The 23,126-nt window shown below is 46.8% G+C and overlaps 1 protein-coding gene across 1 annotated transcript in view; it reads right to left on the bottom strand.

The window, feature by feature from the left end:
* Positions 1 to 2,391: 2,391 nt before the first annotated feature.
* slc9a7 (solute carrier family 9 member 7) overlaps positions 2,392 to 23,126 on the bottom strand; it is a gene marked incomplete at both ends in the record, with an annotated part of 42,817 nt that continues 22,082 nt past the window's right edge. Inside the window, 7 exons of the mRNA XM_084200175.1 lie at positions 2,392 to 2,570; positions 6,360 to 6,448; positions 14,300 to 14,405; positions 14,735 to 14,876; positions 17,128 to 17,233; positions 17,408 to 17,520; positions 17,600 to 17,676. Of these exons, the coding sequence (XP_084056301.1) occupies positions 2,392 to 2,570; positions 6,360 to 6,448; positions 14,300 to 14,405; positions 14,735 to 14,876; positions 17,128 to 17,233; positions 17,408 to 17,520; positions 17,600 to 17,676 (812 nt within the window). The remainder of the gene's footprint in view (positions 2,571 to 6,359; positions 6,449 to 14,299; positions 14,406 to 14,734; positions 14,877 to 17,127; positions 17,234 to 17,407; positions 17,521 to 17,599; positions 17,677 to 23,126) is intronic.

The raw sequence follows: 23,126 nt of genomic DNA on the forward strand, positions 1-23,126 counted from the left end.
CAGGAGGTCAGGCTGAATGGCTAAATACAGCTGGAGCCTAGTCAGGAGGAGGTCAGGCTGAATGGCTAAATACAGCTGGAGCCTAGTCAGGAGGAGGTCAGGCTGAATGGCTAAATACAGCTGGAGCCTAGTCAGGAGGAGGTCAGGCTGAATGGCTAAATACAGCTGAAGCCTAATCAGGAGGAGGTCAGGCTGAATGGCTAAATACAGCTGGAGCCTAGTCAGGAGGAGGTCAGGCTGAATGGCTAAATACAGCTGGAGCCTAGTCAGGAGGAGGTCAGGCTGAATGGCTAAATACAGCTGAAGCCTAGTCAGGAGGAGGTCAGGCTGAATGGCTAAATACAGCTGGAGCCTAGTCAGGAGGAGGTCAGGCTGAATGGCTAAATACAGCTGGAGCCTAGTCAGGAGGAGGTCAGGCTGAATGGCTAAATACAGCTGGAGCCTAGTCAGGAGGAGGTCAGGCTGAATGGCTAAATACAGCTGGAGCCTAGTCAGGAGGAGGTCAGGCTGAATGGCTAAATACAGCTGGAGCCTAGTCAGGAGGAGGTCAGGCTGAATGGCTAAATACAGCTGAAGCCTAGTCAGGAGGAGGTCAGGCTGAATGGCTAAATACAGCTGGAGCCTAGTCAGGAGGAGGTCAGGCTGAATGGCTAAATACAGCTGGAGCCTAGTCAGGAGGAGGTCAGGCTGAATGGCTAAATACAGCTGGAGCCTAGTCAGGAGGAGGTCAGGCTGAATGGCTAAATACAGCTGGAGCCTAGTCAGGAGGAGGTCAGGCTGAATGGCTAAATACAGCTGAAGCCTAATCAGGAGGAGGTCAGGCTGAATGGCTAAATACAGCTGGAGCCTAGTCAGGAGGAGGTCAGGCTGAATGGCTAAATACAGCTGGAGCCTAGTCAGGAGGAGGTCAGGCTGAATGGCTAAATACAGCTGGAGCCTAGTCAGGAGGTCAGGCTGAATGGCTAAATACAGCTGGAGCCTAGTCAGGAGGAGGTCAGGCTGAATGGCTAAATACAGCTGGAGCCTAGTCAGGAGGTCAGGCTGAATGGCTAAATACAGCTGGAGCCTAGTCAGGAGGAGGTCAGGCTGAATGGCTAAATACAGCTGGAGCCTAGTCAGGAGGAGGTCAGGCTGAATGGCTAAATACAGCTGGAGCCTAGTCAGGAGGAGGTCAGGCTGAATGGCTAAATACAGCTGAAGCCTAATCAGGAGGAGGTCAGGCTGAATGGCTAAATACAGCTGGAGCCTAGTCAGGAGGAGGTCAGGCTGAATGGCTAAATACAGCTGGAGCCTAGTCAGGAGGAGGTCAGGCTGAATGGCTAAATACAGCTGAAGCCTAGTCAGGAGGAGGTCAGGCTGAATGGCTAAATACAGCTGGAGCCTAGTCAGGAGGAGGTCAGGCTGAATGGCTAAATACAGCTGGAGCCTAGTCAGGAGGAGGTCAGGCTGAATGTCTAAATACAGCTGGAGCCTAGTCAGGAGGAGGTCAGGCTGAATGGCTAAATACAGCTGGAGCCTAGTCAGGAGGAGGTCAGGCTGAATGGCTAAATACAGCTGAAGCCTAGTCAGGAGGAGGTCAGGCTGAATGGCTAAATACAGCTGGAGCCTAGTCAGGAGGAGGTCAGGCTGAATGGCTAAATACAGCTGGAGCCTAGTCAGGAGGAGGTCAGGCTGAATGGCTAAATACAGCTGGAGCCTAGTCAGGAGGAGGTCAGGCTGAATGGCTAAATACAGCTGGAGCCTAGTCAGGAGGAGGTCAGGCTGAATGGCTAAATACAGCTGAAGCCTAATCAGGAGGAGGTCAGGCTGAATGGCTAAATACAGCTGGAGCCTAGTCAGGAGGAGGTCAGGCTGAATGGCTAAATACAGCTGGAGCCTAGTCAGGAGGAGGTCAGGCTGAATGGCTAAATACAGCTGGAGCCTAGTCAGGAGGTCAGGCTGAATGGCTAAATACAGCTGGAGCCTAGTCAGGAGGAGGTCAGGCTGAATGGCTAAATACAGCTGGAGCCTAGTCAGGAGGTCAGGCTGAATGGCTAAATACAGCTGGAGCCTAGTCAGGAGGAGGTCAGGCTGAATGGCTAAATACAGCTGGAGCCTAGTCAGGAGGAGGGGACTGAACACTGGCTAACCAGGCAGATTAGAACCACTCTGATCCAAACAGTAACAACGGCAATTTATCAACACATGAAGCAAATAATGCAATAGCCAGATATTGTGGAAGTATCAGGGAAGGCTTGAGGAGCAGTTGCACTGGTTGTGTCAGAGGTGTATCAGTGTAAAAGGTATTGGACATCACAACCAACTGCTCCTCAATCCTTCCCTGATACTTCCACAATATCTGGCTATTGCATTATCTGCTTCAGCGCTGTGTGTAAACCAGCTCTCTGTTACCTTGAGGAAGTAGCAGGGAAACATGGAGAAGCTGGAGTAATAGTGTAGTCACTGTTGAAGGATACAAAGGCCCCGACGATGAAGATGGGGCTGAAGACGTGGTTCTGGAAGGTGAACAGAGCCAGGCCCATGTAGGAGAAGATGAAGTTCTCTGCTAGGAAGTGAAGGACCTCAAACAGCTGAAACACAGAGAGATGAATTCATTACATACCCACATCCTAGTCCACAAAGCTGAGAAGGCTTCATGTTGAATCCCTTTTAAATACTGAGCTCTCTCCTCAACCAGGTAGCTTTAAAGGATGCCAGTCAGTCAAAACCGGGCCTAGGAAACAGAAATGTAGAACTTCCTCACACTCTTGCGAGTAGGGGAATGTGGTAAGATGGCTCACTCATAATATCAGAGAACCGGGGTTAAGCAAATAACCTTAAATTCTCTTTCAATTATTTGTTTCGACATCTCACTGTGGGATATGGCCAACTCCCGTTAAAAAAATGCCCTTCGAAGCCAGCTAGTCCCACCCTCAGAGGCCCTGACACAGAGGACAGTATGCACCAATGAAGGCGCAGTGACGTCTGGTCCGTAGAACCTCATCAAGGTATGACGGGACGCCCAACAAGCCGCATCGCAAATCTCCTGCAAGGAGAAGCCCTTAAACAGAGCCTAAGATGTAGCCATACCTCTGGGGGAGTGAGCCCTGGCTGTAACCCCTTGCTGTTATAGGCCAGTATGATAGCTTCCACAATCCAATATGATAACCGTTGATGAGAAAAGGGGCCTGAGGCCTTGTAGGGAGGCGCCCAGAACACAAAGAGTTGGTCGCTCTTGTGCAAAGCTCTCATCCTATCCAAGTATATGCTCAACGCACAAACGGTGGAGATGCTCCGCTTCCATAGAAGAGAAAGGCGGCGGGTGGAAATTCACAAGCAATGAAATAGCCTGAAGCACAATAGACAAATCCCATGATGGGACCTTAAGGCTTGGGAACTGGAGGTAAGCGACGCGCCCCCTTCATGAAACAACATAAGGAGGCGTGTTTTCCCACCGTGTTATCGTCAAAGCCTATATGACAAGCAGAAATAGCGACTAGATAGACCTTAACAGTGGAGAAAGCCTTCCCTCTGTCCAAAAGTACCCCTAGGTTGGCAGTCCCCCTCTGCCACTGGGGCGTACCCCTAGGTTGGCAGTCCCCCTCTGCCACTGGGGCGTACCCCTAGGTTGGCAGTCCCTCTCTGCCACTGGGGCGTACCCCTAGGTAGGCAGTCCCCCTCTGGGGCGTACCCCTAGGTTGGCAGTCCCTCTCTGCCACTGGGGCGTACCCCTAGGTTGGCAGTCCCCCTCTGCCACTGGGGCGTACCCCTAGGTTGGCAGTCCCCCTCTGCCACTGGGGCGTACCCCTAGGTTGGCAGTCCCCCTCTGCCACTGGGGCGTACCCCTAGGTTGGCAGTCCCCCTCTGCCACTGGGGCGTACCCCTAGGTTGGCAGTCCCCCTCTGCCACTGGGGCGTACCCCTAGGTTGGCAGTCCCCCTCTGCCACTGGGGCGTACCCCTAGGTTGGCAGTCCCCCTCTGCCACTGGGGCGTACCCCTAGGTTGGCAGTCCCCCTCTGCCACTGGGGCGTACCCCTAGGTTGGCAGTCCCTCTCTGCCGCGTACCCCTAGGTTGGCAGTCCCTCTCTGCCACTGGGGCGTACCCCTAGGTTGGCAGTCCCCCTCTGCCACTGGGGCGTACCCCTAGGTTGGCAGTCCCCCTCTGCCACTGGGGCGTACCCCTAGGTTGGCAGTCCCCCTCTGCCACTGGGGCGTACCCCTAGGTTGGCAGTCCCCCTCTGCCACTGGGGCGTACCCCTAGGTTGGCAGTCCCCCTCTGGGGCGTACCCCTAGGTTGGCAGTCCCTCTCTGCCGCTGGGGCGTACCCCTAGGTTGGCAGTCCCCCTCTGCCACTGGGGCGTACCCCTAGGTTGGCAGTCCCCCTCTGCCACTGGGGCGTACCCCTAGGTTGGCAGTCCCCCTCTGCCACTGGGGCGTACCCCTAGGTTGGCAGTCCCCCTCTGCCACTGGGGCGTACCCCTAGGTTGGCAGTCCCCCTCTGCCACTGGGGCGTACCCCTAGGTTGGCAGTCCCCCTCTGCCACTGGGGCGTACCCCTAGGCTGGCAGTCCCCCTCTGCCACTGGGGCGTACCCCTAGGTTGGCAGTCCCCCTCTGCCACTGGGGCGTACCCCTAGGTTGGCAGTCCCCCTCTGGGGCGTACCCCTAGGTTGGCAGTCCCCCTCTGCCACTGGGGCGTATTAGGGCCCACAGAAGAGCTTCTATGAAGGAACTTTGAATGTCTTTGAACTTCAAAGAGTTGGCTTAACTAACATTGGACCAGAGCTAGCCCTTGGTCATGACTCTCAGTTCCATTACATTACACACAATGCCGCCTAGAGTTTGAGATCTAGACCAGAGCTAGCTAACTAGCTAACAAGCTTGTGTGTGCGCAGTGGCAACAGAATTAAAAGAAAAACACATCTTACTTTTTTGTAGTTAATAAATCCAATGTGAAACGTGATAACTATAGTATCCTTAACTAGCATTGAAAAAGTTAATCCCTTCTTCTTGAATAAAAAATACCTTTCCCTAATTTCTGAATCACGCATGTAAAAATATTTAAATCACCCGGAAAATATAAATCTCTATTGATATCACATACATTATCAAGCATTTCACACATTATCCAGATACTGACTGTTAGCACTTGGTGGTCTATAGAAGCTTCCCACCAGAATGGGCTTTAGGTGAGGCAGATGAACCTGTAGCCATATTACTTCAACAGTATTTAACATGAGATCCTCTCTTAGCTTTAAAGGAATGTGGTTCTGAATATAAAAACAGCCACACCTCCACCTTTGGCATTTCAGTATTTTCTGTAGATCTTATAACCATGTATTGCTACCACTTTATCATCAAAGGTATTATCTAAGTGAGTTTCAGAGATTGTCAGAATATGAATGTCATCTGTTACTAGGAAATTATTGATTTCATGAACCTTGTTTCTTAAGCTACATATGTTAACGTGGGCTATTTTTAGCACTTTTCTGAGATGCTTGATTGTTTTTTATTGCTTTCCTGGGAAGTTTAGCAGAGGTAGACATGCTCAGGTTATTTATGTTAGTGCAGGGTGAGCTGCACACAGTGGACTTCCTAACAGTATATCTCTGGTTCATAGGCACATGATTACTGCATACAATAGCTGCAGGATCAGCAGAGGCATTCAGGGCAGTAAGAGGGACATAAATTAGGTTACTTACATTGTGTCTTCCAACGCCCCTGGGATAATGTGTATTTGCTGAAGCATTATGACAACTCAGCGACACAAAGGTAGGGATTAAATGAGCTGGACTTGGGTCATTTATAAGTCATTGTCTCAACGCAGCCTTATAATGCTGTGAAAGGAACCAGGAACCCAAATTATTTGGGTGGATCCCATCCTCCTTATAATGCGAGCTTTGTTTCCAGAAGATATCAAAATTGTCAATAAATGTTACACCCACAGAGCTGCAATAGTCTCGTAGCCAGTTATGGAGGGCTAAAAGTCTGCTGGACCGTTCAATGCCACGATTTAGGGAGGGCAGAGGGCCAGATATGATTGTCCGTTTGATGGTGTCAAGTAGTGACCTAATCAGTTCCTGTTCTGAGCTGCCCTTCATAATGTCATTGAATCCCACTATGATAGACTCAATTTCCTGATGCTGGTTTAAAATGTTTGGGAGCAGCTTATTGATGTCCTGTACTCGTGCTCCCGGATAGCACAACGTTTTTGCTCCAGGGACTGAGACATTTCTCACAATTGAACCATCTGGCCCCAGTGTAGGTGGCCCTTTACAGCTAGCATAACAACCAGGAGAGGATGGAGAGTTAGGGTGTAGTATGTAGGATTAGTTGTAAGGGTTAGGGCTGGAGTGTTAGGGTGTAGTATGTAGGGTGTTACCTGCTTGGTGCGCTTGGTGGACTCCTCAGACAGGTTGCTGTAGGTGTAGTGGGCCTGAGTTATCCCACAGAATAGCACCGCCACGACACCTGGGACAGAACACACAGAGATAGAAAGGTCTAAGCATAGCACACCTGAGGATACACAGTCTGCTTCCCAAATTGTCCCCTCTGGTCAAAAGTAGTGCACTATAAAGGGAATTGGGTGCCATTTGGGACACAAATTGCTTATTCCAGTTACTAATAAGCACCCCATTAAGAAAATGACTAACAATTTAAATCTCCATGGATTGATGAGGAATTGAACAATTGTGTGGTTGAGAGGGATGAGGCAAAAGGAATTGCCAAATCGTCTGGCTGCACAACTGATTGGCAAATGTACTGCAAATTGAGAAATCATGTGACTAAACTAAACTAAACAAAAAGAAGAAGAAACTACACTATGAAACAAAGATAAATGACAAAGAATGATAGTAAAAAGCTTTGAAGCACCTTAAATGAAATTTTGGGCAAAAAGGCAAACTCAGCTCCATCATTCATTGAATCAGATGGCTCATTCACCACTGATAATGGCAATTACTTTAATGATGCACAATTTTTTCCAAAAGTTTACTAAGGGTTGGTAACAGACTGATTGGTCGGCTATTTGAGCCAGTAAAGGGGGCTTTACTATTCTTAGGTAGCGGAATGACTTTTGCTTCCCTCCAGGCCTGAGGGCACACACTTTCTAGTAGGCATAGATTGAAAATATGGCAAATAGTAGTGGCAATATCGACCGGTATCATCCTCAGTAATTTTCCATCCAAGTTGTCAGACCCCGGTGGCTTGTCATTGTTGATAGACAACAATAATTGTATCACCTCTTCCACACTAACTTTACGGAATTCAAAATTACAATGCTTGTCTTCCATAATTTGAATGAGCTGCAGTTAGTTTCAGAATGGGTGGCCAGTCCTAAATATTTAAAAAACTAAAAACATTGTTTTGGGGATAAATCATTCACTAAACCCTAAACATCAACTAAATATTGTAATGAGTAATGTGGAAATTGAGCAAGTTGAATTGACTAAACTGCTTGGAGTAACCCTGGATTGTAAACTGTCATGGTCAAAACATATTGATACAACAGTAGCTTAGATGGGGAGAAGTCAGTCTATAATAAAGCGCTGCTCTACCTTCTTAACAACATTATCAACAAGGCAGGTCCTACAGGCTCTAGTTTTGTCGCACCTGGACTACTGTTCAGTCATGTGGTCAGGTGCCACAAAGAGGAATTTAGGAAAATTGCAATTGGCTCAGAACAGGGCAGCACTGCTGGCCTTTAGATGTACACAGAGCACTAACATTAATAATATGCATGTCAATCTCTCCTGGCTCAAAGTGGATGAGAGATTGACTTCATCACTACTAGTATTTGTGAGAGGTATTGACATGTTGAATGCACCGAGCTGTCTGTTTGAACTACTGGCACACAGCTCAGACAGGTAGCTTAGTTGGTTAAGAGCGTTGTGCCAGTAACCGAAAGGTCGCTGGTTCTAATCCCCGAGCCGACTAGGTGAAAAATCTGTCGTTGTGCCCTTGAGCAAGGCACTTAACCCTAATTGCTCCTGTAAGTCGCTCTGGATAAGAGCGTCTGCTAAATGACTAAAATGTCAAATGTCAAATGACATGCCACCAGAGGTCTCTTCACAGTCCCCAAGTCCAGAACAGACTATGGGAGGCGCACAGTACTACATAGAGCCATGACTACATGGAACTCTATTCCACATCAAGTAAGTCATGTCAGCAGTAAAATTAGATTTAAAAAACAGATAAAAATACACATTATGGAACAGAGGAGACTGTGAAGCAACACAAACATAGACACATGCATACAACTTACTATACACACGTACACATGGATTTTGTGTTGTAGATATGTGGTAGTGGAGTAGAGGCCTCAGGGCACACACTTAATGTCTTGTGAAATCTGTTATGAATGTGTTGTATTGTTTTTAAAATTGAATAACTGCCTGAATTTTTCTGGACCCCAGGAAGAGTAGCTGCTGCCTTGGCAGGAACTAATGGGGAGCCATAATAAACCCCAGGAAGAGTAGCCGCTGCCTTGACAGGAACTAATGGGGATCCATAATAAACCCCAGGAAGAGTAGCTGCTGCCTTGGCAGGAACTAATGGGGATCCATAATAAACCCCAGGAAGAGTAGCTGCTGCCTTGGCAGGAACTAATGGGGATCCATAATAAACCCCAGGAAGAGTAGCTGCTGCCTTGGCAGGAACTAATGGGGATCCATAATAAACCCCAGGAAGAGTAGCTGCTGCCTTGGCAGGAACTAATGGGGAGCCATAATAAACCCCAGGAAGAGTAGCTGCTGCCTTGGCAGGAACTAATGGGGAGCCATAATAAACCCCAGGAAGAGTAGCTGCTGCCTTGGCAGGAACTAATGGGGATCCATAATAAACCCCAGGAAGAGTAGCTGCTGCCTTGGCAGGAACTAATGGGGATCCATAATAAACCCCAGGAAGAGTAGCTGCTGCCTTGGCAGGAACTAATGGGGATCCATAATAAACCCCAGGAAGAGTAGCTGCTGCCTTGGCAGGAAGTAATGGGGATCCATAATAAACCCCAGGAAGAGTAGCTGCTGCCTTGGCAGGAACTAATGGGGATCCATAATAAACCTCAGGAAGAGTAGCTGCTGCCTTGGCAGGAACTAATGGGGATCCATAATAAACCCCAGGAAGAGTAGCTGCTGCCTTGGCAGGAACTAATGGGGATCCATAATAAACCACAGGAAGAGTAGCTGCTGCCTTGGCAGGAACTAATGGGGATCCATAATAAACCCCAGGAAGAGTAGCTGCTGCCTTGGCAGGAACTAATGGGGATCCATAATAAACCCCAGGAAGAGTAGCTGCTGCCTTGGCAGGAACTAATGGGGATCCATAATAAACCCCAGGAAGAGTAGCTGCTGCCTTGGCAGGAACTAATGGGGATCCATAATAAACCCCAGGAAGAGTAGCTGCTGCCAGTTTTATCTCCATCTCTTCATTCAAAGACTCCATCATGGACACTCTTACTGACAGTTATGGCTGCTTCGCGTGATGTATTGTTGTCTCTACCTTCTTGCCCTTTGTGCTGTTGTCTGTTGCCCAATAATGTTTTTACCATGTCTTGTGCTGCTACCATGTTGTGCTGCTGCCATGTGGTGTTGCTACCATGCTATGTTGTTGTCTTAGGTCTCTCTTTATGTAGTGTTCGGGTGTCTCTATTGTCGTGATGTGTGTTTTGTCCTAGATTTGTATTTTATTTTTAATCCCAGCCCCTGTCCCCGCAGGAGGCCTTTTGTCTTTTGGTAGGCCGTCAATGTAAATAAGAATGTGTTCTTAACTGACTCGCCTAGTTAAATAAAATAAAATAAAAAATGTATGCATATTCATTTGACATTTTAGTCACTTAGCAGACACTCTTATCCAGAGTAATTTACAGGAGCAATTACGGTTAAGTGCCTTGCTCAAGGGCATATCGCAGATTTTTCACCTAGTCTGCTCGGGATTTGAACCAGCGACTTTTCAGTTACTGGGCCAACGCTCTCAACTGCTAGGCTACCTGCCTCCCTATGCTGCATCTATAATCCTCTTATTGTTTTGCTACAGTTGAAGTCGGAAGTTTACATACACCTTAGCCAAATACATTTAAACTCAGTTCTTCACAATTCCTGACATTTAATCCTTGTAAAACTTCCCTGTCTTAGGTCAGTTAGGATCACCACTTTATTTTAAGAATGTGAAATGTCAGAATAATAGTAGAGAGAATGATTTATTTAAGCTTTTTATTTCTTTCATCACATTCCCAGTGGCTCAGAAGTTTACATACACTCAATTAGTATTTGGTAGCATTGCCTTTAAAATTGTTTAACTTGGGTCAAACGTTTCGGGTAGCCTTCCACAAGCTTCCCACAATAAGTTGCGTGAATTTTGGCCCATTCCTCCTGACAGAGCTGGTGTAACCGAGTCAGGTTTGTAGGCCTCCTTGCTCGCACACGCTTTTTCAGTTCTGCCCACACATTTTCTATAGGATTGAGGTCAGGGCTTTGTGATGGCCACTCCAATACCTTGACTTTGTTGTCCTTAAGCCATTTTGCCACAACATTGAAAGTATGCTTGGGGTCATTGTCCATTTGGAAGACCCATATGCGACCAAGCTTTAACTTCCTGACTGATGTCTTGAGATGTTGCTTCAATATATCCACATAATTTTCCTTCCTCATGATGCCATCAATTTTGTGAAGTGCACCAGTCCCACCTGCAGCAAAGCACCCCCACAGCATGATGCTGCCACCCCCGTGCTTCACGGTTGGGATGGTGTTCTTCGGCTTGCAAGCAACCCCTTTTTCCTCCAAACATAACGATGGTCATTATGGCCAAACAGTTAAATTTTTGTTTCATCAGACCAGAGGACATTTCTCCAAAAAGTACGATCTTTGTCCCCATGTGCAGTTGCAAATCGTAGTCTGGCTTTTTTATGGTGGTTTTGGAGCAGTGGCTTCTTCCTTGCTGAGCGGCCTTTCAGGTTATGTCGATATAGGTCTCGTTTTACTGTGGATATAGATACTTTTGTACCTGTTTCCTCCAGCATCTTCACAAGGTCCTTTGCTGTTGTTCTGGGATTGATTTGCACTTTTCGCACCAAAGTACGATCATCTCTAGTAGACAGAACGCGTCTCCTTCCTGAGCGGTATGACGGCTGTGTGGTCCCATGGTGTTTATACTTGCGTACTATTGTTTGTACAGATGAACGCGGTACCTTCAGGCGTTTGGAAATTGCTCCCAAGGATGAACCAGACTTTTTTCTGAGGTCTTGGCTGATTTCTTTTGATTTTCCCATGATGTCAAGTAAAGAGGCAATGAGGTTGAAGGTAGGCCTTGAAATAAATCCACAGGTACACCTCCAATTGACTCAAATTATGTCAATTAGCCTATCAGAAGCTTCTAAAGCCATCATTTCCTGGAATTTTCCAAGCTGTTTAAAGGCACAGTCAACTTCGTGTATGTAAACTTCTGACCCACTGGAATTGTGATTCAGTGAGTTATAAGTGAAATAATCTGTCTGTAAACAATTGTTGGAAAGATTACTTGTGTCAAGTAGATGTCCTAACTGACTTGCCAAAACTATAGTTGTTAATGGTTGTTAACAAGCAATGTGTGGAGTGTTTGAAAAACGAGTTTTAATGACTCCCTATATAGTGCACTACTTTAGACCAGAGAATGGCACCCTATTCCCTATATAGTGCACTACTTTAGACCAGAGAATGGCACCCTATTCCCTATATAGTGCACTACTTTAGACCAGAGAATGGCACCCTATTCCCTACATAGTGCACTACTTTAGACCAGAGAATGGCACCCTATTCCCTATATAGTGCACTACTTTAGACCAGAGAATGGCACCCTATTCCCTATATAGTGCACTACTTTAGACCAGAGAATGGCACCCTATTCCCTATATAGTGCACTACTTTAGACCAGAGAATGGCACCCTATTCCCTATATAGTGCACTACTTTAGACCAGAGAATGGCACCCTATTCCCTACATAGTGCACTACTTTAGACCAGAGAATGGCACCCTATTCCCTATATAGTGCACTACTTTAGACCAGAGAATGGCACCCTATTCCCTATATAGTGCACTACTTTAGACCAGAGAATGGCACCCTATTCCCTATATAGTGCACTACTTTAGACCAGAGAATGGCACCCTATTCCCTATATAGTGCACTACTTTAGACCAGAGAATGGCACCCTATTCCCTATATAGTGCACTACTTTAGACCAGAGAATGGCACCCTATTCCCTATATAGTGCACTACTTTAGACCAGAGAATGGCACCCTATTCCCTATATAGTGCACTACTTTAGACCAGAGAATGGCACCCTATTCCCTATATAGTGCACTACTTTAGACCAGAGAATGGCACCCTATTCCCTATATAGTGCACTACTTTAGACCAGAGAATGGCACCCTATTCCCTATATAGTGCACTACTTTAGACCAGAGAATGGCACCCTATTCCCTATATAGTGCACTACTTTAGACCAGAGAATGGCACCCTATTCCCTATATAGTGCACTACTTTAGACCAGAGAATGGCACCCTATTCCCTATATAGTGCACTACTTTAGACCAGAGAATGGCACCCTATTCCCTATATAGTGCACTACTTTAGACCAGAGAATGACACCCTATTCCCTATATAGTGCACTACTTTAGACCAGAGAATGGCACCCTATTCCCTATATAGTGCACTACTTTAGACCAGAGAATGGCACCCTATTCCCTATATAGTGCACTACTTTAGACCAGAGAATGGCACCCTATTCCCTATATAGTGCACTACTTTAGACCAGAGAATGGCACCCTATTCCCTATATAGTGCACTACTTTAGACCAGAGAATGGCACCCTATTCCCTATATAGTGCACTACTTTAGACCAGAGAATGGCACCCTATTCCCTATATAGTGCACTACTTTAGACCAGAGAATGGCACCCTATTCCCTATATAGTGCACTACTTTAGACCAGAGAATGGCACCCTATTCCCTATATAGTGCACTACTTTAGACCAGAGAATGACACCCTATTCCCTATATAGTGCACTACTTTAGACCAGAGAATGGCACCCTATTCCCTATATAGTGCACTACTTTAGACCAGAGAATGGCACCCTATTCCCTATATAGTGCACTACTTTAGACCAGAGAATGGCACCCTATTCCCTATATAGTGCACTACTTTAGACCAGAGAATGGCACCCTATTCCCTATATAGTGCACTACTTTAGACCAGAGAATGGCACCCTATTCCCTATATAGTGCACTACTTTAGACCAGAGAATGGCACCCTATTCCCTATATAGTGCACTACTTTAGACCAGAGAATGGCACCCTATTCCCTATATAGTGCACTACTTTAGACCAGAGAATGACACCCTATTCCCTATATAGTGCACTACTTTAGACCAGAGAATGGCACCCTATTCCCTATATAGTGCACTACTTTAGACCAGAGAATGGCACCCTATTCCCTATATAGTGCACTACTTTAGACCAGAGAATGGCACCCTATTCCCTATATAGTGCACTACTTTAGACCAGAGAATGGCACCCTATTCCCTACATAGTGCACTACTTTAGACCAGAGAATGGCACCCTATTCCCTATATAGTGCACTACTTTAGACCAGAGAATGGCACCCTATTCCCTATATAGTGCACTACTTTAGACCAGAGAATGGCACCCTATTCCCTATATAGTGCACTACTTTAGACCAGAGAATGGCACCCTATTCCCTATATAGTGCACTACTTTAGACCAGAGAATGGCACCCTATTCCCTATATAGTGCACTACTTTAGACCAGAGAATGGCACCCTATTCCCTATATAGTGCACTACTTTAGACCAGAGAATGGCACCCTATTCCCTACATAGTGCACTACTTTAGACCAGAGAATGGCACCCTATTCCCTACATAGTGCACTACTTTAGACCAGAGAATGGCACCCTATTCCCTATATAGTGCACTACTTTAGACCAGAGAATGGCACCCTATTCCCTATATAGTGCACTACTTTAGACCAGAGAATGGCACCCTATTCCCTATATAGTGCACTACTTTAGACCAGAGAATGGCACCCTATTCCCTACATAGTGCACTACTTTAGACCAGAGAATGGCACCCTATTCCCTATATAGTGCACTACTTTAGACCAGAGAATGGCACCCTATTCCCTATATAGTGCACTACTTTAGACCAGAGAATGGCACCCTATTCCCTACATAGTGCACTACTTTAGACCAGAGCCTTATGCACTTTATAGGGAATGGGGTGCCATTTGGGACGCATACAGAGCAGCTAGCCCCTCTTGACCCCTCCACTCCGGTCCCGACCTGTGAACCCGCAGGCCTCGGCCAATAGGAAGGTGCTCCAGGACATGAGGAAGAAGAGGGCTGTCTCCAGCAGGGGGAAGCAGTGCAGCTTGGTGAACTTAGTCACGTAGAGGCAGAGGAGTTAGAGAAGCAGAACAGTGAACACTGCCAGTACAGTGTTGCCAGTGTACTAAACACGCTGTTAATAAAGCCATCATCTTTCAGAAATGTAAAGAAAAACAAGCGGTGGTAATCTTTCAGGATATGAGGGCAGTGACCTCTTCAGACTAGCTATAACTTAAAACATGACTCTTTCCTCCCAACATAATAAACAAGATGGCAGCGCATTTTGACTACCCTTTTTAAGTGATTTTAGTTACTAGATCTAGTAAAGAACCAAATATTTGATATTTCTTGACAGCTATGTTCTGTAGTGATGTTTCAGTAAAAGGATATGAGTGCAGTGAACACTCCAGTGATGGCTCCCATGGCGAAGGATCCACTGAAGATGCCCAGGAAAACACCCACTGACTTGAAGAAGGCCGTGGCATCGAAGGTGTGCGTGTTGGATCCAGCAGGCTGGTAAGCTACAATAGACCTGGAACAAAAACACAGGACACAGAACTTGAAGCAAACATTAACACTTTCATCCATCATACAAATATCCTTAGTTTCACAGGAGCAATACGTTTCACAGGAGCAATACGTTTCACAGGAGCAATACGTTTCACAGGAGCAATACGTTTCACAGGAGCAATACGTTTCACAGGAGCAATACGTTTCACAGGAGCAATACGTTTCACAGGAGCAATACGTTTCACAGGAGCAATATGTTTCACAGGAGCAATATGTTTCACAGGAGCAATACGTTTCACAGGAGCAATACGTTTCACAGGAGCAATATGTTTCACAGGAGCAATACGTTTCACAGGAGCAATATGTTTCACAGGAGCAATACGTTTCACAGGAACAATACGTTTCACAGGAGCAATACGTTTCACAGGAGCAATATGTTTCACAGGAGCAATATGTTTCACAGGAGCAATAAGTTTCACAGGAGCAATACGTTTCACAGGAGCAATACGTTTCACAGGAGCAATATGTTTCACAGGCGGCAGGTAGCCTAGCGGTTAGAGTGTTGGGGCAGTAAGCGAAATGTCGCCGGCAAGGTGAAAGATCTGTCGATATGCCCTTGAGCAAGGCACTTAACCCTAATTTGCTCCAGAGGCGGCATACTACACTGAACAAAAACATAAATGTAACATGTAAAGTGTTGGTCCCATGTTTCATGAGCTGAAATAAATTTTTAAAAATCCATGCACACAAAAAGCTTATTTCTCTCAAGTTTTGTGCACAAGTTTGTTTACATCCCTGTTAGTGAACATTTCTCCTTTGCCAAGATAATCCATCCATCTGACAGGTGTGGCATATCAAGAAGCTGATTAAACAGCATGATCATTACACAGGTGCACCTTGTGCTGGGGACAATAAAAGGCCACTTTAAAATGTGCAGTTTTGTCACAACACAATGCCACAGATGTAATAAAGCCCTTTTGTGGGGAAAAACGTATTCTGACTGGCTGCCCAGTGGGTGGGCCTCTGCCCAGTGGGTGGGCCTCTGCCCAGTCTACACCACACTGGGCCTCTCCAGCTACACCACATCCAGCTACACCACACTGGGCCACTCCAGCTACACCACATCCAGCTACACCACATCCAGCTACACCACACTGGGCATCTCCAGCTACACCACATCCAGCTACACCACATCCAGCTACACCACACTGAGCATATCCAGCTACACCACATCCAGCTACACCACATCCAGCTACACCACACTCGGCCTCTCCAGCTACACCACATCCAGCTACACCACACTGGGCCTCTCCAGCTACACCACATCCAGCTACACCACACTGGGCAACTCCAGCTACACCACACTGGGCCTCTCCAGCTACACCACATCCAGCTACACCACACTGGGCCTCTCCAGCTACACCACACTGGGCCTCTCCAGCTACACCACATCCAGCTACACCACACTGGGCCTCTCCAGCTACACCACACTGGGCCTCTCCAGCTACACCACATCCAGCTACACCACACTGGGCCTCTCCAGCTACACCACACTGGGCCTCTCCAGCTACACCACATCCAGCTACACCACATCCAGCTACACCACACTGGGCCTCTTCAGCTACACCACACTGGGCCTCTCCAGTAACTGATAGCAGTTGTCAGTATGGGTCAATAGAGCACCAGGTCTGTCTCCGCTCCAGAAAGAGGAGGAGGGGAAAGAGGAGGAAGGGAAAGAGGAGGGGGGGAAAGAGGAGGAGGGGGGGAAAAAGGAGGAGGGGAAAGAGGAGGGGAGAAAGAGGAGGGGGAGGGGGAGGAGAAAGAGGAGGTGGGGAAAAAGGAGGTGGGGAAAGAGGAGGGGGAAAGAGGAGGAGGAGAAAGAGGAGGAGGGGATAGAGGAGGAGAAAGAGGAGGAGGGGAAAGAGGAGGAGGGAAAGAGGAGGGGGGGAAAGAGGAGGGGGGGGAAGAGGAGGGGGAGGGGGAGGAGAAAGAGGAGGTGGGGAAAAAGGAGGTGGGGAAAGAGGAGGAGGAGGGGATAGAGGAGGAGAAAGAGGAGGAGGGGAAAGAGGAGGAGGGAAAGAGGAGGAGGGAAAGAGGAGGGGGGGAAAGAGGAGGGGGGGAAAGAGGAGGGGGGGAAAGAGGAGGAGGGGAAAGAGGAGGAGGGGAAAGAGGAGGAGAAAGAGGAGAGAACAGCAATAAACCAGAAACAGAGAAACCCTCTGACACACAGAGAGAGAGCGTTGGGAGGAGAGAGGAGGAGAACAGTAACTTACGAGGAGAGGACGATGGCCACCGCGTCGTTCATGACACTCTCTCCAAACAGCAGGGCATGAAGATCCACATCTGCATGGAGCTCATTGAAGATGGCCAGCACCGTCACTGAAATACACACACACAACGTGTTGCTTGCTAGAATGTATGTACCATGACCATCCTTGTAGTGAATTAGGAGGGATGATATTTGAAATGGGTTTGCTACTGCTCATAAGGCCTGTAGAGAGAGCCCTCCACTGGGCTGAGGTGGCGATGATGTTGCTGAATGGCAGTACCTACCTGGGTCAGTGGCAGAGACGATGGCCCCGAAGAAAAGACAGTCTGTGTAGTAGAACTTGTTAGTCAGCTGCCCAACGAACTGCATCAGCTTCACCACTCCATACATCAGGTTTCTGAGGAGAGGAGAGGAGAGGATTACAAGAGTTCCATACCAGACGTGATCTAATCGATCCCACCAATACACTGACTCACCCGATGACGAAGCAGGAGATGGCTGTTCCCAGGAAGGCGTAGGTTATTATGGAGCCCAGGTTCCTGAAGAAATGTCTCTGGAAAGACAGAAGGAATATTATAATCGCTAGGCTATATCATAGAATGTATAGAGGTCAGTGTGTGATCTACAGTGGGGAAAAAAAGTATTTAGTCAGCCACCAATTGTACAAGTTCTCCCACTTAAAAAGATGAGAGAGGCCTGTAATTTTCATCATAGGTACACGTCAACTATGACAGACAAAATGAGGAAAAAAATTCCAGAAAATCACATTGTAGGATTTTTAATGAATTTATTTGCAGATTATGGTGGAAAATAAGTATTTGGTCAATAACAAAAGTTTCTCAATACTTTGTTATATACCCTTTGTTGGCAATGACACAGGTCAAATGTTTTCTGTAAGTCTTCACAAGGTTTTCACACACTGTTGCTGGTATTTTGGCCCATTCCTCCATGCAGATCTCCTCTAGAGCAGTGATGTTTTGGGGCTGTCGCTGGGCAACACAGACTTTCAACTCCCTCCAAAGATTTTCTATGGGGTTGAGATCTGGAGACTGGCTAGACCACTCCAGGACCTTGAAATGCTTCTTACGAAGCCACTCCTTCATTGCCCGGGCGGTGTGTTTGGGATCATTGTCATGCTGAAAGAACCAGCCACGTTTCATCTTCAATACCCTTGCTGATGGAAGGAGGTTTTCACTCAAAATCTCACGATACATGGCCCCATTCATTCTTTCCTTTACACGGATCAGTCGTCCTGGTCCCTTTGCAGAAAAACAGCCCCAAAGCATGATGTTTCCACCCCCATTCTTCACAGTAGGTATGGTGTTCTTTGGATGCATCTCAGCATTCTTTGTCCTCCAAACACAACGAGTTGAGTTTTTACCAAAAAGTTATATTTTGGTTTCATCTGACCATATGACATTCTCCCAATCCTCTTCTGGATCATCCAAATGCACTCTAGCAAACTTCAGACGGGCCTGGACACGTGTGGCACTGCAGGATTTGAGTCCCTGGCGGCGTAGTGTGTTACTGATGGTAGGCTTTGTTACTTTGGTCCCAGCTCTCTGCAGGTCATTCACTAGGTCCCCCCGTGTGGTTCTGGGATTTTTGCTCACCGTTCTTGTGATCCTTTTGACCCCACAGGGTGAGATCTTGCGTGGAGCCCCAGATCGAGGGAGATTATCAGTGGTCTTGTATGTCTTCCATTTCCTAATAATTGCTCCCACAGTTGATTTCTTCAAACCAAGCTGCTTACCTATTGCAGATTCAGTCTTCCCAGCCTGGTGCAGGTCTACAATTTTGTTTCTGGTGTCCTTTGGCAGCTCTTTGGTCTTGGCCATAGTAGAGTTTGGAGTGTGACTGTTTGAGGTTGTGGACAGGTGTCTTTTATTACATTTACATTACATTTTAGTCATTTAGCAGACGCTCTTATCCAGAGCGACTTACAGGAGCAATTAGGGTTAAGTGCCTTGCTCAAGGGCACATTTACAGCGACTCACAAATTGGTGCATTCACCCTATAGCCAGTGGGATAACCACTTTACAATTTTTTTTTTTGGGGGGGGGGTAGAAGGATTACTTTATCCTATCCCAGGTATTCCTTAAAGAGGTGGGGTTTCAAATGTCTCCGGAAGGTGGTGAGTGACTCCGCTGTCCTGGCGTCGTGAGGGAGCTTGTTCCACCATTGGGGTGCCAGAGCAGCGAACAGTTTTGACTGGGCTGAGCGGGAACTATGCTTCCGCAGAGGAAGGGGAGCCAGCAGGCCAGAGGTGGATGAACGCAATGCCCTCGTTTGGGTGTAGGGACTGATCAGAGCCCGAAGGTACAGAGGTGCCGTTCCCCTCACTGCTCCATAGGCAAGCACCATGGTCTTGTAACGGATGCGAGCTTCAACTGGAAGCCAGTGGAGTGTGCGGAGGAGGGGGGTGACGTGAGATAACAAGTTCAAACAGGTGCCATTAATACAGGTAACGAGTGGAGGACAGAGGAGCCTCTTAAAGAAGAAGTTACAGGTCTGTGAGAGCCAGAAATCTTGCTTGTTTGTAGGTGACCAAATACTTATTTTCCACCATACTTTGCAAATAAATTCATAAAAAATCATACAATGTGATTTTCTGGAATTTTTTTTCTCAATTTGTCTGTCATAGTTGACGTGTACCTATGATGAAAATGACAGGCCTCTCTCATCTTTTTAAGTGGGAGAACTTGCACAATTAGTGGCTGACTAAATACTTTTTTTCCCCCACTGTATATGGTCATTAAATAAACATGTATTTCTGTGCCATTGTCATAATACAGGATATGTCAGGCCTTGGTGTGCAGGGAGTGTGTTGCCTGTCATCTCCCCTCACAAGAGAGCAACTTGCAGTAAGCCTATGAAGTCTCTTCTGGGACCCTTCCAGCCATTGGTGCCCTGGTCACTCCCTCTACAACACCATGGGAGTGGACTGGCAGGGGAACACAGAGCACGGTCTGACAGCGGCTAACCTTTTAGCTAGGTACAGTTCTATGAATCCTTCAGAACTAACCTGCTCCGGGGCAGGCTAACTAAGGGCTAACTCCATTTACCCTGAATGAAATGTCTGAGAGCATACTGTGTCCATAATATGAAAAATGTACTCACTAACTGTAAGTCGCTCTGGATAAGAGCGTCTGGTAAATGACAAATGTAAAATGTAAAAATAATAAGTATATAGGTTATAGGTTGAGAGCTTTTGTGAAGGAGCACAGTTAGAAAGATATGGCATATAGAAGCAAACCAGATGGACATCATGAAAATGATCGGAGGAAGTTCAGGAGTAAAAACAAATAAAATATAATTATTGTAGAATTTGTCCATAAAATGTATATAGTATGTATAAGCTGGAAGTAGAGGCCTAAGCATTGTTGTTCACTAGTTTACTCCAATATATATATTTATTAATTTTTTTGAGAGAAAAAAAAAAATACGGGGGATTGGAAGTGATGCAGACAATTACATTGATGGAAGTTACAATCTATCTGAAATATTAAAGCTGATCTACCCCCTAAAAAAAAAAAACGTCATAAACATATAATCCATAGATAGCAGTTCCCATTCAAGTAAAGACTGGCAGCTATTGAGTTTAACAGGGTTAGAGGTTCCAAAACCCTTCTATGGAATATATGTCTATGTCCACAACACCTTACCCCTACACATATCTACCTCCATCACCCCTTACCCCTACACATATCTACCTCCATCACCCCTTACCCCTACACATATCTACCTCCATCACCCCTTAACCCTATACATATCTACCTCCATCACCCCTTACCCCTATACATATCTACCTCCATCACCCCTTACCCCTATACATATCTACCTCCATCACCCCTTACCCCTACACATATCTACCTCCATCACCCCTTACCCCTATACATATCTACCTCCATCACCCCTTAACCCTATACATATCTACCTCCATCACCCCTTACCCCTATACATATCTACCTCCATCACCCCTTACCCCTACACATATCTACCTCCATCACCCCTTAACCCTATACATATCTACCTCCATCACCCCTTACCCCTATACATATCTACCTCCATCACCCCTTCCCCCTATACATATCTACCTCCATCACCCCTTACCCCTATACATATCTACCTCCATCACCCCTTACCCCTATACATATCTACCTCCATCACCCCTTACCCCTATACATATCTACCTCCATCACCCCTTACCCCTATACATATCTACCTCCATCACTCCAGATTCATTGACTACAGCTCAGCATTCAACACCATGGTGCCCTCAAAGGTCATCACTAAGCTAAGGACCCTGGGACTAAACACCTCCCTCTACAACTGGATCCTGGATTTCCTGACGGGCCGCCCCCAGGTGGTAAGGGTAGGTAACAACACATCTGCCATGCTGATCCTCAACATGGGGGCCCTCAGGGGTGCGTGCTCAGTCCCCTCCTGTACTCCCTGTTCACCCATGACTGCATGGCCAGGCACGACTCCGACACCATCATTACGTTTTCCAATGACACAACAATGATGAGACAGCCTATAGGAAGGTCAGAGACCTGGCCGTGTGGTGCCAGGATAACAACCTCTCCCTCAACGTGATCAAGACAAAGGAAATGATTGTGGACTGCAGGAAAAGGAGGACCGAGCACGCCCCCATTCTCATCGACGGGGCTGTAGTGGAACAGGTTGAGAGCTTCAAGTTCCTTGGTGTCCACATCACCAACGAACTATCAGGTCCAAACACACCAAGACAGTCGTGAAGAGTGCACGACAAAGCCTATTCCCCCTCAGGAGACTGAAAAGATTTGGCATGGGTCCCCAGATCTTCCAAAACTTCTACAGCTGCACCATCGAGAGCATCCTGACTGGTTGCATCACCGCCTGGTATGGCAACTGCTCGACCTCCGACCACAAGGCACTACAGAGGGTAGTGCATACCGCCAAGCTTCCTGCCATCCAGGACCTCTATACCAGGCGGTGTCAGAGGAAGGCCCTAACAATTGCCAAAGACTCCAGCCACCCTAGTCATGGACTGTTCTCTCTGCTCCCGCACGGCATCCGATACCAGAGCGCCAAGTCTAGGTCCAAAAGGCTCCTTAACAGCTTCTACCCCCAAGCCATAAGACTCCTCCTGAACAGCTAATCACATGGCTACCCGGACTATTTGCATTGTCCCCCCCCCACCCCCTCTTTTTAAGCTGCTGCTACTCTGTTAATTATTTATGCATAGTCACTTTAACTCTACCCACATGTACATATTACCTGGACTAACCTGTACCCCCGCACATTGACTCTGCACCTGTACTCCCTGTATATACAGTGAGGGAAAAAAGTATTTGATCCCCTGCTGATTTTGTAAGTTTTGCCACAGACAAAGAAATGATCAGTCTGTAATTTTAATGGTAGGTTTATTTGAACAGTGAGAGACAGAATAACAACAACAAAAATGGATGTCAAAAATGTTATACATTGATTTGCATTTTAATGAGGGAAATAAGTATTTGACCCCCTCTCAATCGGAAAGATTTCTGGCTCCCAGGTGTCTTTTATACAGGTAACGAGCTGAGATTAGGAGCACACTCCCAGCTTGTTACCTGTATAAAAGACACCTGTTCACAGAAGCAATCAATCAATCAGATTCCAAACTCTCCACCATGGCCAAGACCAAAGAGCTCTCCAAGGATGTCAGGGACAAGATTGTAGACCTACACAAGGCTGGAATGGGCTACAAGACCATCGCCAAGCAGCTTGGTGAGAAGGTGACAACAGTTGGTGCGATTATTCGCAAATGGGAGAAACACAAAAGACCTGTCAATCTCCCTCGGCCTGGGGCTCCATGCAAGATCTCACCTCGTGGAGTTGCAATGATCATTAGAACAGTGAGGAATCAGCCCAGAACTACACGGGAGGATCTTGTCAATGATCTCAAGGCAGCTGGTACCATAGTAACCAAGAAAATAATTGGTAACACACTACGCCGTGCAAGGTCCACCTGCTCAAGAA

The sequence above is a fragment of the Coregonus lavaretus genome (assembly GCF_964263955.1).
Source record: "Coregonus lavaretus genome assembly, contig: HAP1_SCAFFOLD_1272, whole genome shotgun sequence".
Taxonomy (NCBI): Eukaryota; Metazoa; Chordata; class Actinopteri; order Salmoniformes; family Salmonidae; genus Coregonus; species Coregonus lavaretus.